Source organism: Aulonocara stuartgranti (assembly GCF_965226115.1).
Source record: "Aulonocara stuartgranti genome assembly, chromosome: 23".
NCBI classification, from domain to species: Eukaryota; Metazoa; Chordata; class Actinopteri; order Cichliformes; family Cichlidae; genus Aulonocara; species Aulonocara stuartgranti.
Window position 1 is genome coordinate 15,743,632 of NC_138958.1, and position 24,572 is coordinate 15,768,203.

General features: G+C 40.8%; 1 protein-coding gene across 2 annotated transcripts; it reads left to right on the plus strand.

Annotated features, from left to right (window-relative positions):
- The first annotated feature begins 5,621 nt into the window (after positions 1-5,621).
- Positions 5,622-24,159, plus strand: LOC309700513 (protein shisa-like-2A). Of its 2 annotated transcripts, none has more exons than XM_082524088.1 (3): positions 5,622-5,836; positions 16,868-17,004; positions 21,213-24,159. In XM_082524088.1, exons 1-3 carry the CDS (start codon positions 5,751-5,753, stop codon positions 21,398-21,400), a joined length of 411 nt encoding a protein of 136 aa, XP_082380214.1. In that variant the 5' UTR covers positions 5,622-5,750; the 3' UTR covers positions 21,401-24,159. The 2 variants fall into 2 exon arrangements, with proteins under 2 accessions (XP_082380214.1, XP_082380213.1); XM_082524087.1 differs by having other exon boundaries at positions 5,745-6,286.
- Positions 24,160-24,572: the final 413 nt, after the last annotated feature.

The window sequence follows — 24,572 nt, forward strand, 5'->3', positions numbered from 1 at the left end:
CATCAGGATGATCAGTGTTATGAATACTGCCACAAAATGTTATCCGACCCTCTCACTGATTTGCTCTCTATATGGTAACGTTATTAATTCATTAAGTACTTTATTCACATTTCCATGACTTATGTAAACGTTCCTGCATGATAACCAGTTTTAGGATTTTGAGGTGAGCGTTACTGATTTGAACTAAACAGTGTAGGAAACTGAATATTTTTATACGCTACTGAGGTCTCATCTATTCACAAAGGTTATTTGAAGACTGAGGACGTGATGTTATGTCAAAGACTATAATTATGCTGTTTGCCTACTCTTACACAATAATTTTCCATGAGCTAAAGCATGAAAATGCAAACTGAAACCAAGTTTGAAACAAAATGATGGTATAATACTAGCAGACTGTTGCACAGAGTGCTGTGGCAGGGTCAGAGTAGCTGACTAGTTTACATACATAAAGCCAAATGCACAACAAAAATAAATAAAGAAAATGTCATCATTGCTTAAAAGCCTTGGCTTTTCTCTGAACCTTTACCATTAGCACTGGCAGTACATCATATTTTGATCCAATGCTTTATGCGCCTGGGTCCTCGTGACATAAGACCAATCAATGCCCTTTCAAACGTATTTTAGACATCAGAGCTTGGATGTAGTAAAATTCTCAGATAAAGCAGAACAGCGGCAAAATTTTATTTACAGGTTCACAACAGACTAGAGAGCACTATTTACACAGTCGATGTCCTTTGTTAGTTGGTTGGCTGCCAATTGATTTTAAAGTTCTTTCACTTATTTTTAAACCCTGAGACGATCTAGTCTTTCACCGTCTTTCATTACCTTGTCTGGCATGTTTCAAATCAACTTTGCAGTCATTCACAAGTGTAGAACAAGAAGCTGAGGTAGCTTTTACCCTCTGAGAGGTACAAGCTGTCTACAAGCTGCAAGTGCTGATATCATTCAAATTAAAATGTATTTTTGTTTTTTATTTATTAACCATTGTCTTTGATAATGACTGATTGTTGTTAGTTTAGTTCATGCCGTTCCTTTTTACTTTACATATTTTAGTCTTGTGGGGGTTCTCTTGCAGTTAGTTGCAGCCCTTGTTTGTACTATAATGGACCTTTGGGAAGCTGTACACTTCTCCTGTTTGAAACAAGTAGCTTCAGCTCATTTTTCTTTATGACACCTCTCCTTTTAGTTCAGCTTTCTTCTGATTGGCTGCCTCTTGAAAACAAAAGACTTAAACGCTAGGAAACTGGGCTGCTGTGTGCCAAGAGTAGCAAAAAAACCAAACCCATTTTGGCTCAAAGGCATTACTTGTACATGTGCTGACTCATTATTTAAAACTCTTAAAGCTAATTATCACACTATGTCAGTAAAAGAAAATATAGAAAAATCCATAAAGTTTGACCAGTTGATCGAGTTAAAAGTCATTTAATGAGTGTTTCACTGAGATTGTTACTTCAGAGGAGCATATATTCAGGAATGCAGTGCTCTTGAATTTGACAGGATCTTTCCTTTTATTTAGGTCCAAAAAATCTTAAGAGATCTTCTATTGTAATGTAGGCTAGACACATTTGTATAACAACTCTCATCAAAACAGTCTCTTAGCCTCTTTCTGTCATCCAGTTGCAAGGAATCGTGATTTTTGACCGTGCTTTAAAATTTAATAAACAGATTAGCTCTGTAGTTAAGACAAACTTCTTTCAACTAAGGCTCCTCACTAAGGTCAGAGCCTTCCTCCTACCACATGACTTTGAGAGTAATACACACTTTTATTTCCTCTCGTTTAGACTATTGCATGTCTTTATAAGTTGGCTGTGATCTAATATGACACCTGCAAGCTGTTCAAAATGCTTCAAAATTCTTTGTTCACAGTTTTGCTTTTTGTTAGGTTCAGATTTTTTCAGTAGTTCTATAGTATTCTTTGCCCTCTGTTCAGTTTGAGCATTATCCTGTATGTAAATTTGATGTTTCAGCATTTCCTTATTTGGTATCAGCGTGGCCGTGGCTCAGAAGGTAGAGTCACTAATCAGAAGGTTAGTGGTTCTATGCCAGTCTGTTCCAGTCTGTACCTACCACAGGTGTTGCTCAAGTATCCTCGAGCACTGAATGCCTAGTTTCTCATCACAGTGGTAATGTTAGATAGAAAACACTTGGGAATGGAAGAAAGTATTTGTATGAGTGAAAATGGCTTTTAGTATGAATCACTTTGGGTGCTCAAGCAGAGAAGAAATGTGATATAAAAGAAGCAATCAGTATTATCAATCATTTCTCTTTGAATTTTATGTGTTTTGCTTCCTGTCCCATTGTTTAGATCAGCCATCCCCAAAGTCAAGAGTGCTGTGGGCCACTCAAGAACCAGAAAGTCCCAAGCGGCCCACCCAGTCTTAAATCTTCACTCTAATTAAAAGACAAGTGAAACTGATGTTTTGCCTTTTTTATTCAAAAAACATAAACAACACAGGCTGTTGGCTATAAATTGCTAATGCTACCCAGGCCACTATGTGACCCATCTGTTACTACACACAAACCTCAATATAACAGCAGCAAATTTAGAATCGGAGTAATGAGTAATATCACAAATTTTAACAGTTTTTGTTTAAGTTTTATATCAATCAATACATATATTAATAGTAGATAAATATCTCACTGTACGTACATGTGAGTCATTTTAAACTGAATTCCTGTTAGTACTGTGGCCCACCTACAGTAACTTCGCAGCCCACCAGGGGGCTCACTCTTTTGCAAACAAGTGGTCTTGATTAAATGCAGCTGTCTCCTTACCCTGCTGTCTCTATTTCCCTGATTACTCTCATATGTATAAATCATCCTGTTCTTCTCCTCACTCCTGTTAGCTTTTTGTTAAGCCCTCTTTTGTGTTTGTTAAATGATTAAGAACTTAGTTGGATTTAGTTTGTCTTTATCCTTACGGACTCCTCATAGTAGATTTCATATCAATCTTAAAAAGATGTGCTTTTTCTGTCCTCCTGCTTCTTCTTTTTTAGTTTTATATCTGGATTTAATTCCATGCACATCTTAACAAGTAGAAACAGAGACCTGTCTCTGTTGTGATAAAGAGTGAACCTTGCTGTTTTGGAGCATGTTTTTAAAGTTAGTTTTCTTCCAGTATTTGTCTCTTAATTCTGAACAATCTGTCTGTACCTACCACAGAGAAAAGCCCCCATAACACATGTTGCCAGTATGCTGTGCTTGACGCGCATAGTTCTTTGTGTGTGTGTCTGTGTTTTGAGTCCTTGAAATAATGTTTGGCAGACTTTGAGTGGGTTTTATATACTTTTTCTTGTCAACCTTCTGTCTGCCCATTAATTGATAAGTGCAGCTGAGTTGGTCGCCCATACAACAGGTTCTCCCTACAGAGATCTTCAATAACTGCTGGGTTCATAGAAAAGACTCAACACAAAAGATGGATTTAGAAATTCTGTTTAAAAATAAAGCCAATGGAGAAGTTTCATAAAACTGCAGTCTTTCTAATGGCAAAGAGTGGATGAGTCCTCTCCCAAAATCAGTTGGCTTGTATAAAAGTCTGAGGGTAAAACAAATAAATGCACCTCTTGACCATGTTCGTGCCTTTCCAATCATTTTGAAGGCAAACGCCTCAAGATAATGTGAGTTTTACTGTATTAAAGGTTTATCACAGGAGTGTTCATTTAGCATTTGGTCACTAATGTTAAAAAAACAAACAAAAAATGTTGATCACAAAAATATGAAGCTTACATAAAGTTCTATTCCTATAATTTTTCCAAAACACTGTCCAATGGTCTGGTAACTCATCTAGAAGTGTACCTATAAAATATTATTTCCTAGATCTGATACCAGGCTTCAGGAAATTGTACAAATAAACTTTACAATGTGTATTAATGATTAATTTAATCAGTCAAATGTATTTAAAGGTGAAGCGTTTGACTTGATTTCTAAAGGATTGTTCTGCTCGACGAGGAGGAAAAACAGACTAAAGTGACTGAGCTGGAGCATTGGAGTGGTTTTCCTTTTTTATTCAGTGCAGATGTGACAGTTGCCTTACATCAGCAGGTCTTGGGTTTGAATCTAGCTTGGACGTTGCTGTGTTGAGTTTGCATGTTGTCCCTGTGCCGGCATGTGCTCTGTCTTCGGCTTCTTCCCACTCTCCAAAGATATGCTTGTTACGCTAATTTGTGATTTTTCTAAATTGACCATAGATGTGTATGTGAGAGCATTTCTGTCTTAAGTCCAATTACGGCTCCCATGACTCTGAATTAGATAAATAATGGAGTAAATGGACTGATGTGTGACATGTGTGTCATGTCAATTCAGAACAATGTGAGGGCTTGATGATTAGGATGAGTGCACCAAGTGCCCTCTGAATGCCAGGTAAAGAAGCTTGTAGCTGTGAAAGAAATCACTTGCTGTCTCTCATGTCTCCATTCAGAGTGAAGAAGTGAAGAGGATAGATAGTAACAGCATTTAAATCAACTCAAGATGTAGAGTGGGACTGCAGTCCTTCCATTTTTTTTCAAGTCATGGAGATTTTTATAAGGGATCATCAGTGTGACAGAATGAACCAACATTTTAGTCATGGCTCATACAGATCTGCTGAAATTTGAAGAGACAAAAAGTGAGACAAAAGGCAGGTTCAAATATAACACATAGTAAAACAAGAGACCACTGGGAAGCAATGACGTAACAGTGACAATTTTGTATGGTGTGTTATGCCTAAAATCATCAGTTTTGTGGATTGTCAAGAAAAGAAAAGGTGACAGAGGTCATTGGAGATATGCCCAGACTGGTTGGAGCTGACAGAAAGGTAAGTTCACTTTACAAAAGTGCTGAACAGAAAAGGTTCTCCACATGCAAAATCCATCCAGTCTTGTGAAGCATGGGCTTAAAAAACAAAAGACTATGTCAGCCACAAACAGAAGCCTGAGTCTGCAGTGGGCAGAGGCTAAATAAAAATGGACTTTTAAAGACTGCTGCAGATAGTAGGCTTGACAACACAGACAACAGCATCAATCCATGGACCCGCCCGGGGTCAACAATCCAGGCCGCTGATTGTGATGTGGGGAATTTTTTTTTTCTGCACACTTTGACGTCCCTTAATTGCAATTAATCATGGTTTGAAGGGCACAGTCTCAGTGTTGTTGTAACCATGTGCATCCTATTATGACCACAGTTTACCAGCTCATAATGGCTGCTTCCAGCTGGGTAACACACAAGTCAGCACTTCAGTTTTAAAATATTAAATGTTCGATACAATTTTGCATTATTAAAGGTGACTTTTATAATGATATCAATTTTAATAGCAGGAAATAAACTAGATGGATAATTATTTTATTTTTCTCTTTTTTTCCACATTTTTCAAGTAACCTATATTTGACAGCAGCATAATAAAACTGGAAATTCCATTTTTATTAAACCACCATAATATTTGTAGGGGCCCCCATATCTGCACGCCTATAAACAAAATTCTGGAGGCGCCCCTGTGACCTTGGTCTCTTTAGCACTTTTACAGAAGAGTTTTGGTATCGTAGCGCTATCGTGCTTTACTTTCATGTTAAAATGATTAAACGATAGATTTAATTTGATGTAAAACGCTTTCACACGGCATTTCCAGACCAGGAAAGCCGTAAGAAGGAGATTGGTCATGATTGCCACATTAATGCATTGTTTCCAATTCACCTAGCCCACCACTGTGCTTATGGTCGCAAGATGACAAGAGACATGCATCTGGCACGTGCTTGGCGCACTTGATTGTCACCTGTGCCATGAGGGCAGAGCCCTCAGCTTTGAATTGTCTTTATATGTGGTCAACAGCTGCCTGCTTCCTGAATGCATACTGCAACTTAATTAGGTAAATCTATCCAAATGTATCATTTAGGTAATGTAGTTGATCATTAACATAGATTAGTTAAAGATATCGGGGATCGGATTATACGAATGTACTGTGTACCATGACGACAGGGTGGGGGAGATAGAGAGGGAGTGTGAGTGCGGTACAGCTTCTGGATCACACTGTTTGACGGTGATGAGAAGTTGCGGCAGTGGGAAATGGACGGAATGAAACCGGGTTTTAATCACCGCGCATCTGGCTCTCCGAGTGCGCGCAGTTTACGTCTGACATGAGTTCGGACTGCGAGAGTTACTACACCGAAGAAAACGTGCTCGTGGAGAACTTCACGTGTCCGAAAGCGGACGGTGACACCACGGCACTCTACTGCTGCGGGTTCAGTGACTTGAAGTACTGCTGCGCTGACCCCAACAGCTTTTTCCCTTACGAATATGGATACATGTGGTGGCTGAGGTAAGAGCATGTAAACTCTTAAATCACTGATGAGTGTTTCATAGAATTTTCCGATTTATAGATGGTACATGACATTGATGTAAATCAACATGTATCAGGCAATCTCCAGAGCGCAGTGAGAGCAGGAAGCATGCGATGCCAGTTTTCTGGCATCTCTTGGATTAAACAGAACAGCAGAGGGAAATATAAGGTAAACGCGTGGATGGGTTGTAAAGCGCAGAATCATTTAGTGTTCCTATTAGTGCTTTGTATTTAAGAGCCAACTTGCTGATGACATTTTGCGTCTCGTGTCTGTTTAACTCCAATCATGGTAATTGGCTGTTATAATGAGAGACTATAGACTAGAGGGAGTTTTGAGACAGAGAACACGGGTAACCTTTAGAACAATTTAATAGCGCAGAGACGAATTTCAATGAATCTGAAGTTTTAACTGCAATACGGTGCAGAGGAAATTATGAAGGTGTACCACAAACAAGCAAGCAAATGATGGAAGATAAATTAATGACTTATGCGCTGCTCTCAGGCATGCACGCGCATACTGTAATTAATCATTTAAAGTAAATAAATTGAAACTGAAATCAGAAACACGGAAATAAAAATATAAGAAAAAAAAGTGTAAATGTTCAAATCTGATGTAACTTCTAAAACAGTAAATTAGAACTGTTGAGTTTGTTTGTTTGTTTGTTTTGTTTTTTGTGCTCAGGGGCCCCTCTATGCTTGATGTTCAAGAGATATGGTTAAACCAAAATTTGCCCCCAGGGTTATTATACATAATTGGATCATTTCTGCAATTTGTGTTATGACTCATAAGCCACAACATAAAATGGATGCTGACCCCGGAGGAAAACAGGGGCTTTGTGTCAACTGCAACCAAGAGAGCATGACTGGCATGGCATGGTGGCCATATTAAGTTGCCATAGGCAATTCAAGTTGTGGACAATTGTCAATTAAGCCCAAGCACCTAGACACTCTTGCAATGCCAGTAGGGATGTAGAGGGGCCATATTGTCATGTTTCAGTTTTCCTATTTTGGGTATTTAAGATTTGTGATTATGTTCTTATTTTGTTCTCAAAATTAATGTAACATATTTCATAGCCCATTATTTTTCTATTTCCTTTTTTAAAATATTTGACAGTAAAATATTACATTATCCTCCATTGTTCAACAGTGGGGAGATTCACATACCTAAACCTTGGAAAAGAACATCATCAAAAGAGAGTGCAACATCACCTGTTCCGCACAAAAATCTCAGTAGCTGTGTATGTGTAAAATCTATCCATGCTTTCATGTCTGTGGGAGTTAAGGTCAGTGAAACTAGCCAACAGCGGACACCATATGGCTACTCTGCATCATTATATGTCATTATATGTAATAAGAATTTCAGTGAAACACTGGTGCTTTAACACTTTTAAGCCACAGAGTATGCATTCATATCATCATGCAGGAAACAGAGAGCATAACTCGCATACTCTGCTGCTCAGGTGCAAAAATCGAATGTTTAGGACATCTTGTTCCTTCATATGAGAATGTAGTAAATGTTCTTGTAGTCTTTAGTGTGGGGGAGAGAACAGAGAATAATAATCAGGCTTCTATTCTGTGATTTTTTTTATTTTTATTTTTTACTTCAAGTACATTCTATACTCTGGATTCTCAGACAGTAAAGTAAAATGTTAATTAGGAAAGATGGTGGTTTTCATCAGTTCTCACATTCTGCCTGCATACACTGCATATATACATATACTGGCATTTTCATGATGCTGCAATTAATTATGTAATGTGTTAATTAACTATAAATGTTCTGCATAAACAGTGTTTCCAACTGAGAGGCACCTTTTCAGGTTTCGAGGGGCACATCCAAAGGTGTTTTTTAAAGACGTGTTTCAGTTGAAAAAGAAAAGTTTTGAGAAGAGGTGTCAAACGTAAAGGCCTGGGGGCCAGAAAAAGCCTGGGCAAGATGCCCGCTGGACATCTTTGGAAAACGTGAAGGAGGGCATACATTTTTAACAATATTTTCATAAATTTTACAGCTTGTTCTGCTGACAAACACTTTCCATTTATACACACCAACAGTAATAAAGTAATAGATTAACAATTAACAAAAAACAATAGACATTGTTTACAGTGTATTCAAATTGAAACAAATAAATAAATAAAATATATAAATATTTACATAAATCATTTGCTTCAATAAATGAACTACCAGAACCTTTTCTCTACACATTGATTTCAGTTGAAGCCCAAAGAGTTGCACAGACAGATTAATTTTATCAACTAAAACAGCATTTCTTTATCATACAGTTGACACCGCACTTCTGTTGACTTCTTTTTCTTATATTGCGATGTCTCAGAGATTAAAGTGCAGTTAAACCTCCGTACACCGAGAGAAAGGGGAGTTTCCCTTTGATCTTAAGTCCAGCCCACCTAAGATCAAAGTGAGCTGTATGTGGGCCACTGTGCAAAAAGAGTTTGACATCCTTGCGTTAGAGGCAGCTCTTTTTTAAAAAAAATTATTATTTCTATTTGACTCTGCATCAAAACCGGGTTTAACATGTGGATTTTGCATTAATACATTTTACATTAACATGGAAAATGCATCTCCCAAATATTAAATAAAATGTCACTGCCACCTTCCAGTGGTGATTTGCTGCTAGAGCCTGGTGGGTGGGCAACACGTGCAATCCCACACATTTTGTGAGTTCCTGCTACGCCATTAACTAACATAAATAAAAACAAACTTAAAGGGGACATATGATGCTAATTTTCAACTCCACATTTTCCTTCTTGCACTCTTGGGTTTGATGCTGCCTTTCCGTTCGACGTTTGTCTGCAATGAGCCATTTTAGCTCCTCCCCCCTTTAAGGCCTTACTCTGACTGGCTGCTACTAATAAACAGACAGTTTGGACAAAAGGTGGGTGAGGCTTCTATGGATCGGCAGAGGTAAACATTAGAATCTTTCAGTTAATTATTTAATGCTCACTGACACGCTCTACAGGGGTGGGGGCGGGGGGTAAGCCACAGAAGGTCATTGCTGAAAAGGCTAGCTGTTTGTGGAGTGCTGTATTGAAACACATTAATGGAACGTTGGTAGGAAAATGTACAAAAGCTACAGGAAAGGCCGCAGCCTTGAGAATTGTCAAGAAAAATCTATTCAAGAATTTGGGCAGGCTGATTAAATTTGGAAATCCTAGAGTCTGGAGGAAAAGGCACTGAATCTAAGCTGTTTGAAGTCCAGTGTGACATTTCCAGCCATTGCTGACCATGTTATTACTGTGCTTGTGCATGGCCAGCCAAGTAGCAGGACCTGAACCCTTTCGATTCTGTCATGGTCCTGAGTCTGAGGACTCAGTGTTTTGTGTTCCTTATGCTTTTGTTCATTCAGAGTGTGTATTCTGTTGTGATTTTGCCATTTGTTAGGTTTCTGTTCTTTGCCTGCCTGCTTCCACTTCTCTGTGTTCCCTCTGTCTGTCCATGGTGTTATTGTGTCTGCTCATGAGTCTGCCTGTCAAGTTCAGTGTCCGGTCTGGTTCTCTGTGTCTGTTAGTTTCCTGTTTTATTCTGAAAGTTCATGTCTCATGTCAGTGTGTTCAGTTTTACCTCTCCCCTGTCTCGTTAGCCTAATTGCTCCCAGCTGTGTCTCCCTCCTGTGGCCCATTCCCTGATTACTCCCCGTGTATTTAAGCCCTGTGTTTTCCTGTGCTCTCTGTCGCGTTGTCTGTTTAACGCCATGTCAGTCTGCATTATTCTGTTACCTGGTATTCATTCTGCGTCTCTCTTTGTGCATTTCGCTCCTCCTCCCGTGAGTGTCTGGTTTAAGTTTTGTTCTTTAGTTTTCCCAGTTTAGGTTTGTTTACTCCCCGCTCTGCTCTTCCTGTTTTGTCACTTTATCACCTCTGCAAATAAATTTTCACTCGCACCCCAGCCGGTACCTGCATCTTGGATCCTTTTCTCAATTCACCACACGACTGCTGTGCAGCCGTGACAGATTCTCTGTGGGGTATTGTTAAAAGGAAGATGAAAAACACCTGACTCATAAATGTAGACGAGCTGAAGGCTGGTACCTTATCAATTTAACCTGAGGTTCAGTAACACCTCAGAACTGCCACAAATAATTTGTGAAAAAGAAGCCCAAGCGAAGTATTGCCTGTATAAATGCATATACATTTCTGATGTTGGACATTTTGGTCTTATGATCTTAAGGAATTATTCTCATAATTTAAGACATTGTATTTCTGATTTTCATGAGCTATAAGGTCATATTTTCCATCAAAGTCAACGCCTCACGGCAGTTTTTACTGCAGAAACTTTAATTGTGAGGTCCAGACCTCAGTAACCTCATAACTGGTTTTAACCAGGGGCGACCGTGGCTCAGGGGGTTGGGACGCGCATCCTTAACCGGAAGGTCGCCGGTTGGATCCCTGGGCTCTGTGTCCTGGTCGTTGTGTTCTTGGGCAAGACACTTTACCCTACCGCCTACTGGTGTGAGGCGCAATATGGCAGCCTCACTTCTGTCAGTCTGCCCCAGGGCAGCTGTGGCTACAACTGTAGCTCGCCTCCACCAGTGTGTGAGAGTGAATGAATAGTGGCATTGTAAAGTGCTTTGGGTGCCTTAAAAACTGCTATAGAAATCCAATCCATTATTATTAACCATGGTACTGATATTAACAGTGCTGTGAGGTTAAGTTTGAGATTCAGAGTCACTGCTTTATAGCGTGCATAAGCAGAGGCTACATGTATTCTGAATTAGTGAATTTTATTGCATTTGCTGTTTCTCAGAATTAGTCCTTTTTTCACTCTGCTTGTGTCTCATAGGTTTAATGCAATAGGTTTAATAATAGGTTCAATAAGTCCTTAACAGAATGCATTAAGAAGAAGGAAAAGAAAAACATCCTGTACTACTGGAAGTAGAGCACAAATAGAAAAGACAAAAGGGACAACATTGATTTACTTAAGGAGCATTGAAAAAAATTATGGGATATGTCAGTAGTGTAAGAGTTATGAACCATAGCATTGAAGCCAAATGATTCATTCATGCTACCTGAAGTCCACTGGAGTGCAAGATAAGAAGTCTAAAAATGTAAAACTCAGGGTCTTAGACCCTCAGTCATGACATGGGGAGGCTATTATTGGTTTTTCTTTTCTTTTTTTTCTTTTTTTTTGCCTGTCCCGTTTGGCTCTTTTGCCATCAGAATTGTTGTCTAAAGGCAAAGAAAGATGCCCAACAGATTTACAGTGGGGCAAAAAAGTATTTAGTCAGCCACCGATTGTGCAAGTTCCCCCACTTAAAATGATGACAGAGGTCAGTAATTTGCACCAGAGGTACACTTCAACTGTGAGAGACAGAATGTGAAAAAAAAATCCATGAATCCACATGGTAGGATTTGTAAAGAATTTATACGTAAATCAGGGTGGAAAATAAGTATTTGGTCACCTCAAACAAGGAAGATCTCTGGCTCTCACAGACCTGTAACGTCTTCTGTAAGAAGGTTTTCTGTCCCCCACTCGTTACTTGTATGAATGGCACCTGTTTGAACTCATCATCTGTATAAAAGACACCTGTCCACAGCCTCAAACAGTCAGACTCCAAACTCCGCCATGGCCAAGACCAAAGAGCTTTCGAAGGACACCAGGAAAAGTATTGTAGACCTGCACCAGACTGGGAAGAGTGAATCTACAATAGGCAAGCAGCTTGGTGTGAAAAAATCAACTGTGGGAGCAATCATCAGAAAATGGAAGACATACAAGACCACTGATAATCTCCCTCGATCTGGGGCTCCACGCAAGATCTCATCCCGTGGGGTCAAAATGACCATGAGAACGGTGAGCAAAGATCCCAGAACCACACGGGGGGACCTGGTGAATGACCTGCAGAGAGCTGGGACCAAAGTAACAAAGGTCACCATCAGTAACACACTACAACGGCAGGGAATCAAATCCCGCAGTGCCAGACGTGTTCCGCTGCTGAAGCCAGTGCATGTCCAGGCCCGTCTGAAGTTTGCCAGAGAGCACATGGATGATACAGCAGAGGATTGGGAGAATGTCATGTGGTCAGATGAAACCAAAGTAGAACTTTTTGGTATAAACTCAACTCGTCGTGTTTGGAGGAAGAAGAATACTGAGTTGCATCCCAAGAACACCATACCTACTGTGAAGCATGGGGGTGGAAACATCATGCTATGGGGCTGTTTTTCTGCCAAGGGGACAGGACGACTGATCCGTGTTAAGGACAGAATGAATGGGGCCATGTATCGTGAGATTTTGAGCCAAAACCTCCTTCCATCAGTGAGAACTTTGAAGATGAAACGAGGCTGGGTCTTCCAACATGACAATGATCCAAAACACACCGCCCGGGCAACAAAGGAGTGGCTCCGTAAGAAGCATTTGAAAGTCCTGGAGTGGCCTAGCCAGTCTCCAGACCTCAACCCCATAGAAAATCTGTGGCGGGAGTTGAAAGTCCGTGTTGCTCGGCGACAGCCCAAAACATCACTGCTCTCGAGAAGATCTGCATGGAGGAATGGGCCAAAATACCAGCTACTGTGTGTGCAAACCTGGTAAAGACCTATAGTAAACGTTTGACCTCTGTTATTGCCAACAAAGGTTATGTTACAAAGTATTGAGTTGTATTTTTGTTATTGACCAAATACTTATTTTCCACCCTGATTTATGAATAAATTCTTTACAAATCCTACCATGTGGATTCATGGATTTTTTTTTTCACAGTCTGTCTCTCACAGTTGAAGTGTACCTCTGGTGCAAATTACTGACCTCTGTCATCATTTTAGGTGGGGGAACTTGCACAATCGGTGGCTGACTAAATACTTTTTTGCCCCACTGTACTTTACCAAATTGACCATCCCAGCCTTGCCGTAATGGTCCATTTGATTCACCTTTTATTGTTTATTTTATTTTCACTTGCTGAATACGGGACAGACTTGACTGGGGGAAAGAAGGGGAGAAAGAAAGAGGGAAAGAGAAACAGCTGAGAAGAGGGACGGGGGAGAAGGGCAAAAGACAAAAACCAACAGAATGAGCAGGAAAAAAAAAAAGAAATAAAAAATGCATATATCAATCACCTGGATCACCTGTTGAGAAAGAAAAAAGAAAATAAGCAGAAGAGAACAAGAGTAATAGAATAAACAACATCACAATGATATATGGGAATATGACAGTAAATACTAAATATTAAACATTATTGTGCAGCACATAAGATCAACAGAACACAGTGTGCTTTGAGGTAGGAGCCAAAAAGGGTGTAGTTTGTGGGTGTGATCACCCGTGTGGACGCGCTTGTTTTTTGTTTTTTTAAAAGGTTCCTTCATGTAATGATCTGCTAGAGGGTGTGGGGGGGCCACAGCCCCGTCCTCCAGGGCATGAAGCAGGTATGGAGGAGATCAAAACTCCAGACATCCAGAGGCCCCCAGAACACAAGAGACCAAGGAAGACCAACAGAGGGGCAGCCGCGCCACTGTCCCAGAAAGATCTGAGGAGAGTCCCAGATGAGGGCTCACTCAGCAGCCGCGGAGCAGAAGCCAGGGGGAGTTGCAGTTACGCGCCCGTGAGCTCCGCCGGCAGCCAGCCGCGCCTGAGTGACCGAGCCCCAAGCCGAGTGGCCGGGGGCACCCCACCTCCGAAGTGGCCCGAGCGAGCCCCAGGCTCCAGGCCCCGATAAGCGGCCGCCAAGGAGTGAGCCGGTGTGTACCTGGACGCCCATCCCCGGACACAAAGAACCACCAACGCACCGATGTCTGAGGGGGTCCGCCACTGGCAGGGGAAGTGGTGGTGGGGGGAGATAGGCCTCCAAACCTTGGAGGGCCTGAGATGTCCCCAGAGAGGTGGCGCCTGACACCCAACCTGACATATAGACACAGACATACAGACACACACAGATACAAACATCCATTCCCACCCTCATGCTCTCATATGCACTTACTCCACACTCAACCAACGTGGAGACAGACATAAAGAGACGCTGTACACACGATCACACTCCCCAAGCTTACTCTACGAACCGGGTCTAGGTACCCTTGCCCCTGGAGGGGGGAACTGCACCCAGACCCAGGTGGTGTTACAGGTAAGCGCATAGTCCCTCCTGATAGCCCTCAATGTCTACGTGTATTTAACATTGAGAGGTGGGCAACGACGCCAGGGGTGAGGTTGTACACCCTGATGGTCTTTTGGAATCCGTGTATCGTGCCCACCCCCAAGATCCTATATGTATGCGTAATGAGAGTGTGAGTAATGTGAATGTCTAAGTTGTGGGATAAAATTGAGGCAGAGGCAGCCAGAAGGGGACGGGGGGGGGGGTAGCCTCCTCTGCACCCTGGTGACATACCCCTACTCCAAGGTCCTGCATGTGTGGGTGGTTCTGGTGGAGCGGGAAGAGGGAGGCAGATGGAGATGGGGAGGGAAGGAAGGGAGGGGCAAGTGACCCCTCCCTGGGGCCAGCTCCCCCGCTGACCCCAGTAGGCACTCCCATACTCCGCGACCCGCCAGGGAAAGGGGGCCCAGGCCCATCCAGACCGGGGCCCAGTGCAGCAGCGCCTCCCGGCCCCACAGAGCCCGGGACAGTCCACCCAATCCCACCACAGAGAAAACTGCACCCACCCCACCATCCACTCATCTTCCAGACTACATAAGACAATAAACACCCAGGCTGAGATCTTCCTCCACCTCTCCTGTATCTCCCCCTCCTGCAGAGAGAGCTCCTGAGGAGAGGAAAGCTCCTGCAAGATGTGACAACCTCCCTCACCAGTTGAAGAGCCCCTCAGGTGGCTCGACACACCGGCGGCACCCTGCGCCAGGGCTGGGCCCCCATGCACCCACCTGCCCACAACCCCGGCAACACACCAACCAGGACCCAAGCCCCCGAGGCCCGGCCAGGGCCCCAGCCCAGAGACGGAGCGCCCCCAGAACCTCACGCCCATCCCGGACCCACCCAGGGGCAGCCAGGCTACCAGGTCAGTAACCCACGTCCGTCAGCACAGACCCTCCCCTAGCCCCGCTGCACGCAGCCACGAGGAAACCGTCACCTGAGAGCCAACAGAGCCCCTAATTGGACATGACCGCTACCCCGGGTTGAGCCCCCCAAGAAAGATGCCTCCGGGGAACCCCCCGACACCCTAAGCCTGTCCCTACCCCCACACCAATCACAACAGTGAAGGCAGGACCAAACTATGACCCCCCACCCCCACTAGGTGATGGAGCTGATCAAAGGAGCCCAGAGCAATTGATCTGATGTGGTGGCAGAGGCTGTATCAAGACTAATGTAATCTAATAGATAATTTCTATATTGGTTAGAATTAAGATTATTTTTATTTTTCCAGTTCATGAGGACAGTTTTCTTGGCTATGCATAGGGCAGTGAAAACCATATGGGCGATATTCTTTTCTGAAGTGACATTATCTAAGCTGCCCAACAAACACTATTCTATTCAGGTATGTTTCTATGGCATTGGCAATTGTTTGGGAACATTGTCACACTGAAAAACAAGCCATTAGCAGTTAGATGCTCTCCAGATATTTTGATGCATGCTCAATCATCCAGGTAGTAATGTAACGTTTTCAATGGGAGAAACATCCAAGTGACTTCTTCAGTCTCAGCTGACTGCAGGTTTCCCCAATCTTATAAACAGTCCAAACTGTACTGTTGAAAACATTACATTCAGATGAACAGAATCAACCATATGCTTTCCAGATAGTTTTGTATTGTGGATTTAAATCTAACAATTCTTTTCTGCATTCATAATTACATACATTTTTAAAACAATTTGCAAATATTCAAAACTGCCAAATTCTGAACCCACAGTTTGACACTTAACAAAACCGTAGCATACGTAGCATCAGTGCCTAATAATGATCTGCTGCCAGGTTGGTATGAGAACTGAATGAGCTGAAAATGAGGCTGAGGAGTCTGCAGTGGTCCAAACTCAAATTTCTGACCTACATGAGACTCCATCCAGGTGCTTAAAGCAAAACGCCTGTATCCATATTTGTGCGAAAGTAAAATAGCAGGTGTTCAAAATGCGATGAAAAGAAGCAGGGATGATTGTGAAGGTGTACCCAAAATGATTACTTATTTTTCTTAACTCTCTATCAATAATGCACAATTGGAACAAAGAAGAAAATATAAAAAAGAACAGACAGTGCTAAATTTCAAGCAGTGACTCTTGATAAGGTGTACACATACCAGACAAGCAGACATTTCCCCATCACATTAGCCTCCATATTGATCTCTTAAAGAAATTAATGATTTGTACTTTGTTGTAGGGGAGCTCCTAGTAAATGATCCTTGTCCTCCTCTACATCTCAGCTTACTCAGTGTGCCAAGCGACATTAGTTTAAGAGTTTGCATTTTGTTTAACTTTCCTCTCATATGAGCACAATGGCAAAATTTGTAACCAGGACTGGCCAACAAAATAAGTAGTCTGGTAGTTTGTGTGAACTGGGTAACCATGGATGAGCCAAAATTGACAGCCTGATGTTGTTCATCCTGTACATTTCTAGCCATCAGCAATATTGTTACCTCTCTGAGCTACAGTAACCAGGAAGTGTTTTTCTGGTGTGTCTTTGTTCTGTGTCTTCTAGTCTCGGAGCCCTCATGGGTCTCTCAATAGCAGCTGTGGTTCTTCTCGCCTTCATCATCACTCTGTGTGTCCTCTGCTATCTGTTCATCACCACCAAACCCAGAGGTCTGGACAATGGACTGCCGCTGCGAGCACCAGGTACAGAGTTAAACTTTCTGCTAACATATCAATAAAATACACAGAGTTAAGTAGAACTGGGCCTCTGACAAAGTCAGAGCCAAAGGTTCTGAAATACGTCAATTGGTATCTTCTCTATTTATTATTAAAATAATGCTAATTTCTTGCCTTGCCTTGGTTTATGGCCAGTCTTTTTGTTTTATTATAGACATTATTAATGTACTTGATGAGCAAGAAAAAATCCCAAAAGACTTCTGATGAATATATTCATAAGCACAAAAGTTATTACTACACAACCAATGAGAGATGCTTTGCTTTGGATCGTTTCTTGATCTGGAAACAAAACATTTTGCTTTTTTTCTTAATTACTGAAGCATTAAACTGTAGAATGCATCAGCCACAGAGTGTGGGTGGATGTTACAGTTGAATTTTCAAAAGTTTTATCTCAAATTTGTGACCTTTACAGTGTGCTACTCCAAAGAAGTATTTTGAATGAAAAACCAAGAACACGGCATTTAGGAATGCTAAAAGAACCTGATATGATTTCCTTTCAAAAAAAACTGGAAAACCTTCTTTGACAAGACAGCCGAACTTTGTTGCTGAGTGAGGAGGCAGCCTTGTACTAGATAAAAAATGTTTGCAGAAAATTACATTTGGTGGAGCTGTGTTTGAAATGTTTTAGAGCAGGTGTTTTGTAACCGCTATCTCCAATTCAGTTTTGATTTGGCTCAAGTTTGTGTTTGGGCAATTAGAAGTTTTCTGTCTGGATTTCTTTCCAAATGATTTTAAGTGTCAGTAAAATGGTTTCCATGTTGTGCCTCACAATTGTGGAGCTGTGACTGGACGACTCTGGGAGGGTTTGGGTGGATATTTTGAAAGATAAGTTAGTGCTTATTTTTTTTCATTCATGTGGGCTGTTTGAGAAATGGCCACAGTATAATTTTTAAGTCTTTTAAGTCTCACTGTGCACATTGTTTTGATTTTATGACTCACAGCTTTACCACGGTCACTCTCACTCCTGTCTTCAGCAATTGTTTTTGGAGAGCTTGTGCTGTCCTTAAGAGAGGTTCTGGTAAATCCATTTTTGTTATGCATGCAGGACCAGAAAACAGACAGTTAATTAATAATGACAATAATAATATGACCTGCTGTGACAAAACAAATTTCCCACGTGTGGGACTAATAAAGGTTATCTTATCTTATCTTATCTTATGACCTACATGTTCATCCCACTATTTATTAGACATAAAAACAAACTGAAAATAGAGTGAATAACAGACTTTATCGCCAAGACAGAAGTTAAGTTAAGTCAAGTTAGTTTTTTCTTCTGTTCACATGCTTTATTAGACTTGCATGTTTTTGTGATGACTCCAGCTCATGTAGCTGGTGTTGTTATTATAAATGTATTTGTTCAGCTTCAAGCCTTCCCTTCATATTCAGGAAATATGCAAAAAATCTTCTGACCAAACAATATATTGAAAAAAAATTGGCATCATTCTGCTTCCAAGTTTGGAGAGATGTTAATCAGTGTCTGCTGTGAATTAAAATATGCTGCTTAAACCAGATATCCATAATCACACGAATCACACTCCTCCATGCTTCAGGGTGGAAAATACACATGCAGGTATCAGGTTTTCACTAATCTAATATCTCTTTCCTGTCTTCCTTGGTCTTAGCACTTCTTTTCTACTTCTTGATAGTTTTGCATCTGTGCTTTTTGTCACGATGAGTTGTGTGACTGTCAGTGGCTGGACCCACGTGCAGGACTCGGAGACAAAACATTAACTTAAACGACGGCTTTATTTGCTGGAGAGTCACCTTTGGACGATACATAAACAACAACTTAAACTAACTAGACAGGAGATGCTGAAGGAAGACGACCATGGATACACACACAACAAACGTGGAGGACGCAACAACTGGCAGGGAAAAACACAGGGCTTAAATACATACTGAGGTGATTAGGGAATGTGAAACAGGAGGAGAGCACAGCTGGGACTCATCAGACATGACAAGACAAGGGGAGGCAAAACTCAACACATTGACATAGTACACAGACTTTCAAAGTAAAACAGGAAACTGAACAGACGTGGACTAAACTAGGGGATACAGTGACAGAAATCAAACCCAAGAGAATCAAAACACATCATGAAAACAAAGATAACTAATACAAACAGAAAAACACTGAGTCCACAGACTCAGGACCGTGACACTTTTAGTTTCCTGAAATTTTCCAGATTAACTAATGTGCATGCACTTATGGACTGTTTTTGTTTAAAATATGTCACACTTTTTCTTAAAAACTTTGTTTCCTATGTGTTATTTCATAGTTTTTAATGTCTTTTGTTTTGTTCTACTCAAAATGAGTTGATATGTTCATCGTTGTTTCAACCCTGTTGTTGATTTGGCAGGTCTAAGATTCTTAGTTTGAACTTTTTGTGTGCATTATAGCAGTCCCTTTGAAGATTTAGATGTGTGCGTGTTCAGATATTAAAGCTACCTGTCTCAGGTCAGAAACTGAATCTGAACAAAGAACAATGGGGATGGAGTTCTGAATTTAAGAAAGAGACATGTTGTCATTCTAATAATTTGCTCCAAACAAAGCTTTAATTCCACAAGCAGACGCGAAGTGCACAAAGTGTGTAACCCCTGTCTCCTGTGCCGTTCGGCTTTGCTCATGCATATAAATTATTAAATATCTTTAATGTTGTTTTCACTCGAGTTGCCTCATTAGATTTCTGCACAGGTCTTCACACACATCTACAACCTGCTCTTTCATTCACCCCGCTGTGGGGTTTGTTGCACCTGTTAGACACTGCTGTCATTATAATTGGTCGATGAAGTTTGGGGACATCGTGTAATTCCAATCTTCCACTTGAATGGAGGTCCAGTCTGCCAGAGTAATTGACAGCACTGGTGTGGGTGTGCAGGGCATTCAAAACGTATATCAGAAACTCTGTCCGTCCGCTCACTTTACACAGGTGGCATTGCAGTCAGAAAAAGAAATATTTGCATTTTATAGTGATATCTGTAGAGGCCGTATAACCTAACTCAGTCGGAAAGCTCAATTTAAGGCTTAACGTTTCAAACAAGATTAACATTAAGGGGTGAGATGGGGGATTAAGATGTTCCCAATACTCTCTGGTAATTTATCATTAGCCAAGGTTGAAGTCCACAATGTATTAATTTTTTTAAGTCATGTGAAAACAGATTTCTTTCTTTATTTTCTGTAAATTTGTAACTTGAAGATGTCACACTATGTAAACTCTTTGAATTACTGTGGTTTAGTAACAGTGCAAAGAGATAAATAGTAACTTGTAACACATTTGTAAATGATCAAACTTCTAATTACAAATGCCACTGGGTTATCAAGAAACAGTCCACTGATCACAACTCACATAGTGTTAAAGTTGTCTGGCTGACTCAACAGGTTACTCCTGTGCCTGTGCTGAGCAGGGGAATATCTGAGACAAAATAATGTGCTGTTTATTTGCAGTTTATGCGTCATCAAGTGTTCAGTTAGCCATATTTTTCTGACATAGCTGTGAGAGTGATTGTGGACAGTGAAGTTGTTGCCAGTTTGGCACACTGCGTTAACACACAACGATCTCTACAGCAACTGGGTAGACCTGAGATGGCGTGGCCTCGCCTGCAGCCTGTCTGCTTGGACAAGCATTTCACTGCATGTTGTACTGCGAATTGTGTATGTAACAAATAAAATTTGAAGTTAGGATAACAAACATGTCTTTGGTTGGCTTTTCACATGCTGTGTCACATAAATAGCAAAGAAAACACATGAATTTGCAATATCCAACAAAAAAACTCCACTTCTGTGTAAAGTTTGAATGTTCTCCCTCCCATGTCGGGTAATCTGGCATGAATGCTGGGTTAATGGGTGATTCTAAAGACTGGTGATCTGTCCTGGGCATCTTGCTCTTTGTAGGCTCCAGCACCCTCATGACCCTAAATTGGATCACTTAGAAAACTGATGCTTAAATAAAGATTGTCTAAATGATCGTGCATTTTGGTCATTCTTGTTGACAGCCAGTAGCCATGCAATATTATGGACAGTTACCTCATCATGCTGAAAGTGTGATCTTGTTTCCCTGGTGAACAGGTAATCTCTGATTTCACTTTACAGATATCATCAGCGTTATCATAGTAAATGGTACTAAGTGGAACCACAAGCCTTATCATTTCTTCTCTTGTCCGTGAACTTCTTCTTCCAGGTTCTACATCTAGCCCACAAGCACCAGGGCCCAGTAACAGCAGTGTCCCACCTGGTCCCCAAGGCCTCAGGAAACATTTCCTGAGAGGCAGGCTGGACTGTGACAACCAACCCCCGGACCCTGACCGCCTTTTCCAACGTTGTTTCTTGGCTACGGTTACGTCTGTCAAAGTGGAGGGTCCTGCTTAGCCAGAGTTATTTCTTGGTGTTTCTTGGCCGCCTACCTGTCACCACTCCACTATAGTTTTCTGCATTATAACAATCCAGGCTGAGCTGAAGTTTGATCTCCACATAGTTACATTTTGTCATGTTTGATTCAACAGAACACAAATGCAAACATTTCTGTTTGAGCCCTGAGACAAATTTTTCCTGCTTTAGAAAAAGAACAAACTGAAAAGGTTTCAGCTGATTAAAAATGTAGCCAAAGATGCAAATGTGATTTTGATGGCGCAACCTTTTGCATGTATTACTTTTAGTTTGAAGAGTCACAACTATTATTTGTTGCACTGAAACCCAGAAGTTATTGTTCCACTTAATCAACAGAGACAGCAAAACCTCTGATTGGAAATCATTATTTTGCTGCCTGTCCCAAAAGGCTGCTTGGAGGAATACAACTAAACAGTACAATTACAGGCTGCTACTTTATGGATAGTTGAATATTTGTATGCTGGCAAATCACCAGCAGTGAGTATTCAAAAGAATATATTTACTGAAAAATGTTGATTGCACATTATTTAAAATCCACAGTTTGAAATGGCTTTAGATGGATGAGCTTACTTCTAAAAAATTTCTTTAAATGATAAGTAACCCCAACATGGACCTTGAGGGGAGAAAAAACAAACAAACTCATTGACTCATTCAAATAACGGGGGGGTTTGGGGTGGGGGCGAGGGGCACACTGAGTTTGCCCACATGCTGTGTGTTTGATTTATTTGAGCCATTTCTTCTCATTTAACACGGTGGCTCTAAACACAGTGAGCACAGGTGAAGAGACATTCAATAAAGAGAGGGTTGAACTCTGAGTTAAAATGAACCCGAAGCATCTCACTGCTACTGAATCCTGTCGGCCTTCTTTTTTTTTACACATTTTAGACATTTTTTATTTGTAAGTCCTTTTAAGCATGTGACAGGTAACATTACTGGCTTTGTCAATCTCTTAAAATGGTTTTTGTCTTTCACACATGGGTTACTTTTATGCCAATTTCTCTCATGGAACATTGACACATAACACTCACGACCCCGGCTATGAGAGCTAAAGTACATGTGCAATTCTTGCCAAACAGTACATTCAAAAAAACTGTTGCACTTTTGCCAGTCAGCATTGTGTTTGTTTACTGTAGTGAAGCGTAACCATTACAACCACCACACTTGTCACCCAGCATTGTCACTAAAGAATGGCTGGGTGCGTATATGTTTGTGCAGTGCAGCAGCAATGGCTAGCTGCTCCTGCCACTCCCAATCAGGCCTTCATAAAGACAGAGCTCTTACAAAGAAAAAAATTTATAATTTTTATTGCAAATGAGAAATTCCGTTTTTTGTTTGGCCTTTTTCTCCTTTTTTGTTCAATGATAGTGGACCAAGTTTATTTAAAAATAGGACAACTCTAAGTGATAGGAAGTCCTAAATAAATGATAAAATAATGGCGACAAGAGAAAGAACCAAAGCGAGATGACAATGACTGAAGGAAACACACAGACTAAATGCACAAAAAGGAAAGTGACAATAAGACACAGGTGAAGTGAATCAAGACCGCTGAAAGAGACGCAAATAATTTGCACAAAGAAACAAAGAACAGAAAAAGAGAACTGCAGGACAGCAAAGCGAGGAAAAAATAAGATGTTGTAACAAAAACCAACAACCATGACAGATTAACATTTGTGATTTTAAAGGAAATGTCTACAAAACTCCAAGATCGATCACCAGTATCAGGTCAAATGTTCACTCTGGGGGCTACATTGGTTTGTTTTGTATGCATATATTTAGCGCTGTTTAACAAGCCAAACTAAAACAGTTGGTGATCATTATTCTTTCTTAGCAACTACACCTTAGCGTTGTCATTGTGAGCATGTTACAGTAGTATTAGCACCTGTCTCACAACAATGCTGTGCCTTAAATTCGGGCTCACAGAGCTGTTAGCATGGCTGCAGTCTCTTACTTTGTGTTGTACGAGAAACTATAGCCATCCATGCAGACCTGAAGTACTGGAGTATAAAGTAGGCACCATGCATGTGGTTGATACTGGCACTCCAGCTCGAATGGCAGCAGTTTGTCTCTGGAAACTGCCACTGCAGAGCAGAGCAGAGCAAGGGTGTGTTAAAACTGCATTTAAAGCAGTCCAACTGTACATTGTGCTTTGTTCAGCAACCACCAAATGAAAAGAAAGCTACAGATTTTGCTTTGTTTTTATGTGCCTTTTTGGTTTGCTGTTTTTATTTGTTTTCAATCCAAAACATTTGAATTATGTGATTTGACTTTGTAATTTCAGTGTTTTTGAGTCAGCTGTAGGAATGAAAACTAGGTCTGGCCACACTTTAATCCATCAGTGTTGTTGTGCTTTGCTGAGTGTGAAAAGAATCTGGAGGAATTTCAAACCCACTTGTATATCTCCCGTTCACATTATGGAACAGTTTGTGTTTACTTTGCAAAGACAGAAAGAAAGAAAGAAAGAAAGAAAGAAAGAAAGAAAGAAAGAAAGAAAGAAAGAAAGAAAGAAAGAAAGAAAGAAAGAAAGAAAGAAAGAAAGAAAAATAAATCAGCTTTATGTTGTAGTTGTGGGTTTTCATGTTAATGCAACTGCTCAGTTTATTTAAATGATAGGTGTCAGGCTTATTAATGACCTACATGAATTACAATAAATCGTTCTTATTGTTGAAATGTACTTACAGAAAAATGTTTGGCAGCTCAAGTGCCTATTACTGATAAATAAGTTATTAAAGATTATGAAGCTATATGTGTGTGTTTGTGTGTGTGTGCATACTGTTTGTTGCCTTTATTACATAGCTTTGAACTTACTACGGTACACTTTTTTTTCAACATACTTTTTTTCAATGTTCATCGTGAATATTTTATAGTTTGACGCACCGGAGCTGCTGTTGGAGTTTCACTGGTAATTTACTCCCTATTATAGGATGTTTTTATGAGTCATTCATATCAAACCACATGTCAGAAGACAGCCCCGCTCTTTACATTTGCAACAGCACCATCAAGACTCCAAATGTCTTTCCAGCAAACTCTTGGTCCTCTGCAATCCAAGCGCATAGTTTAGTAGTAGTTCATGGTTTCAAGTTATACCTAAATGTATGCGTATGAATATGAAATTTGTGCAAAACAGTTCAAATGTAGCCACAAATGTTTTTATTTT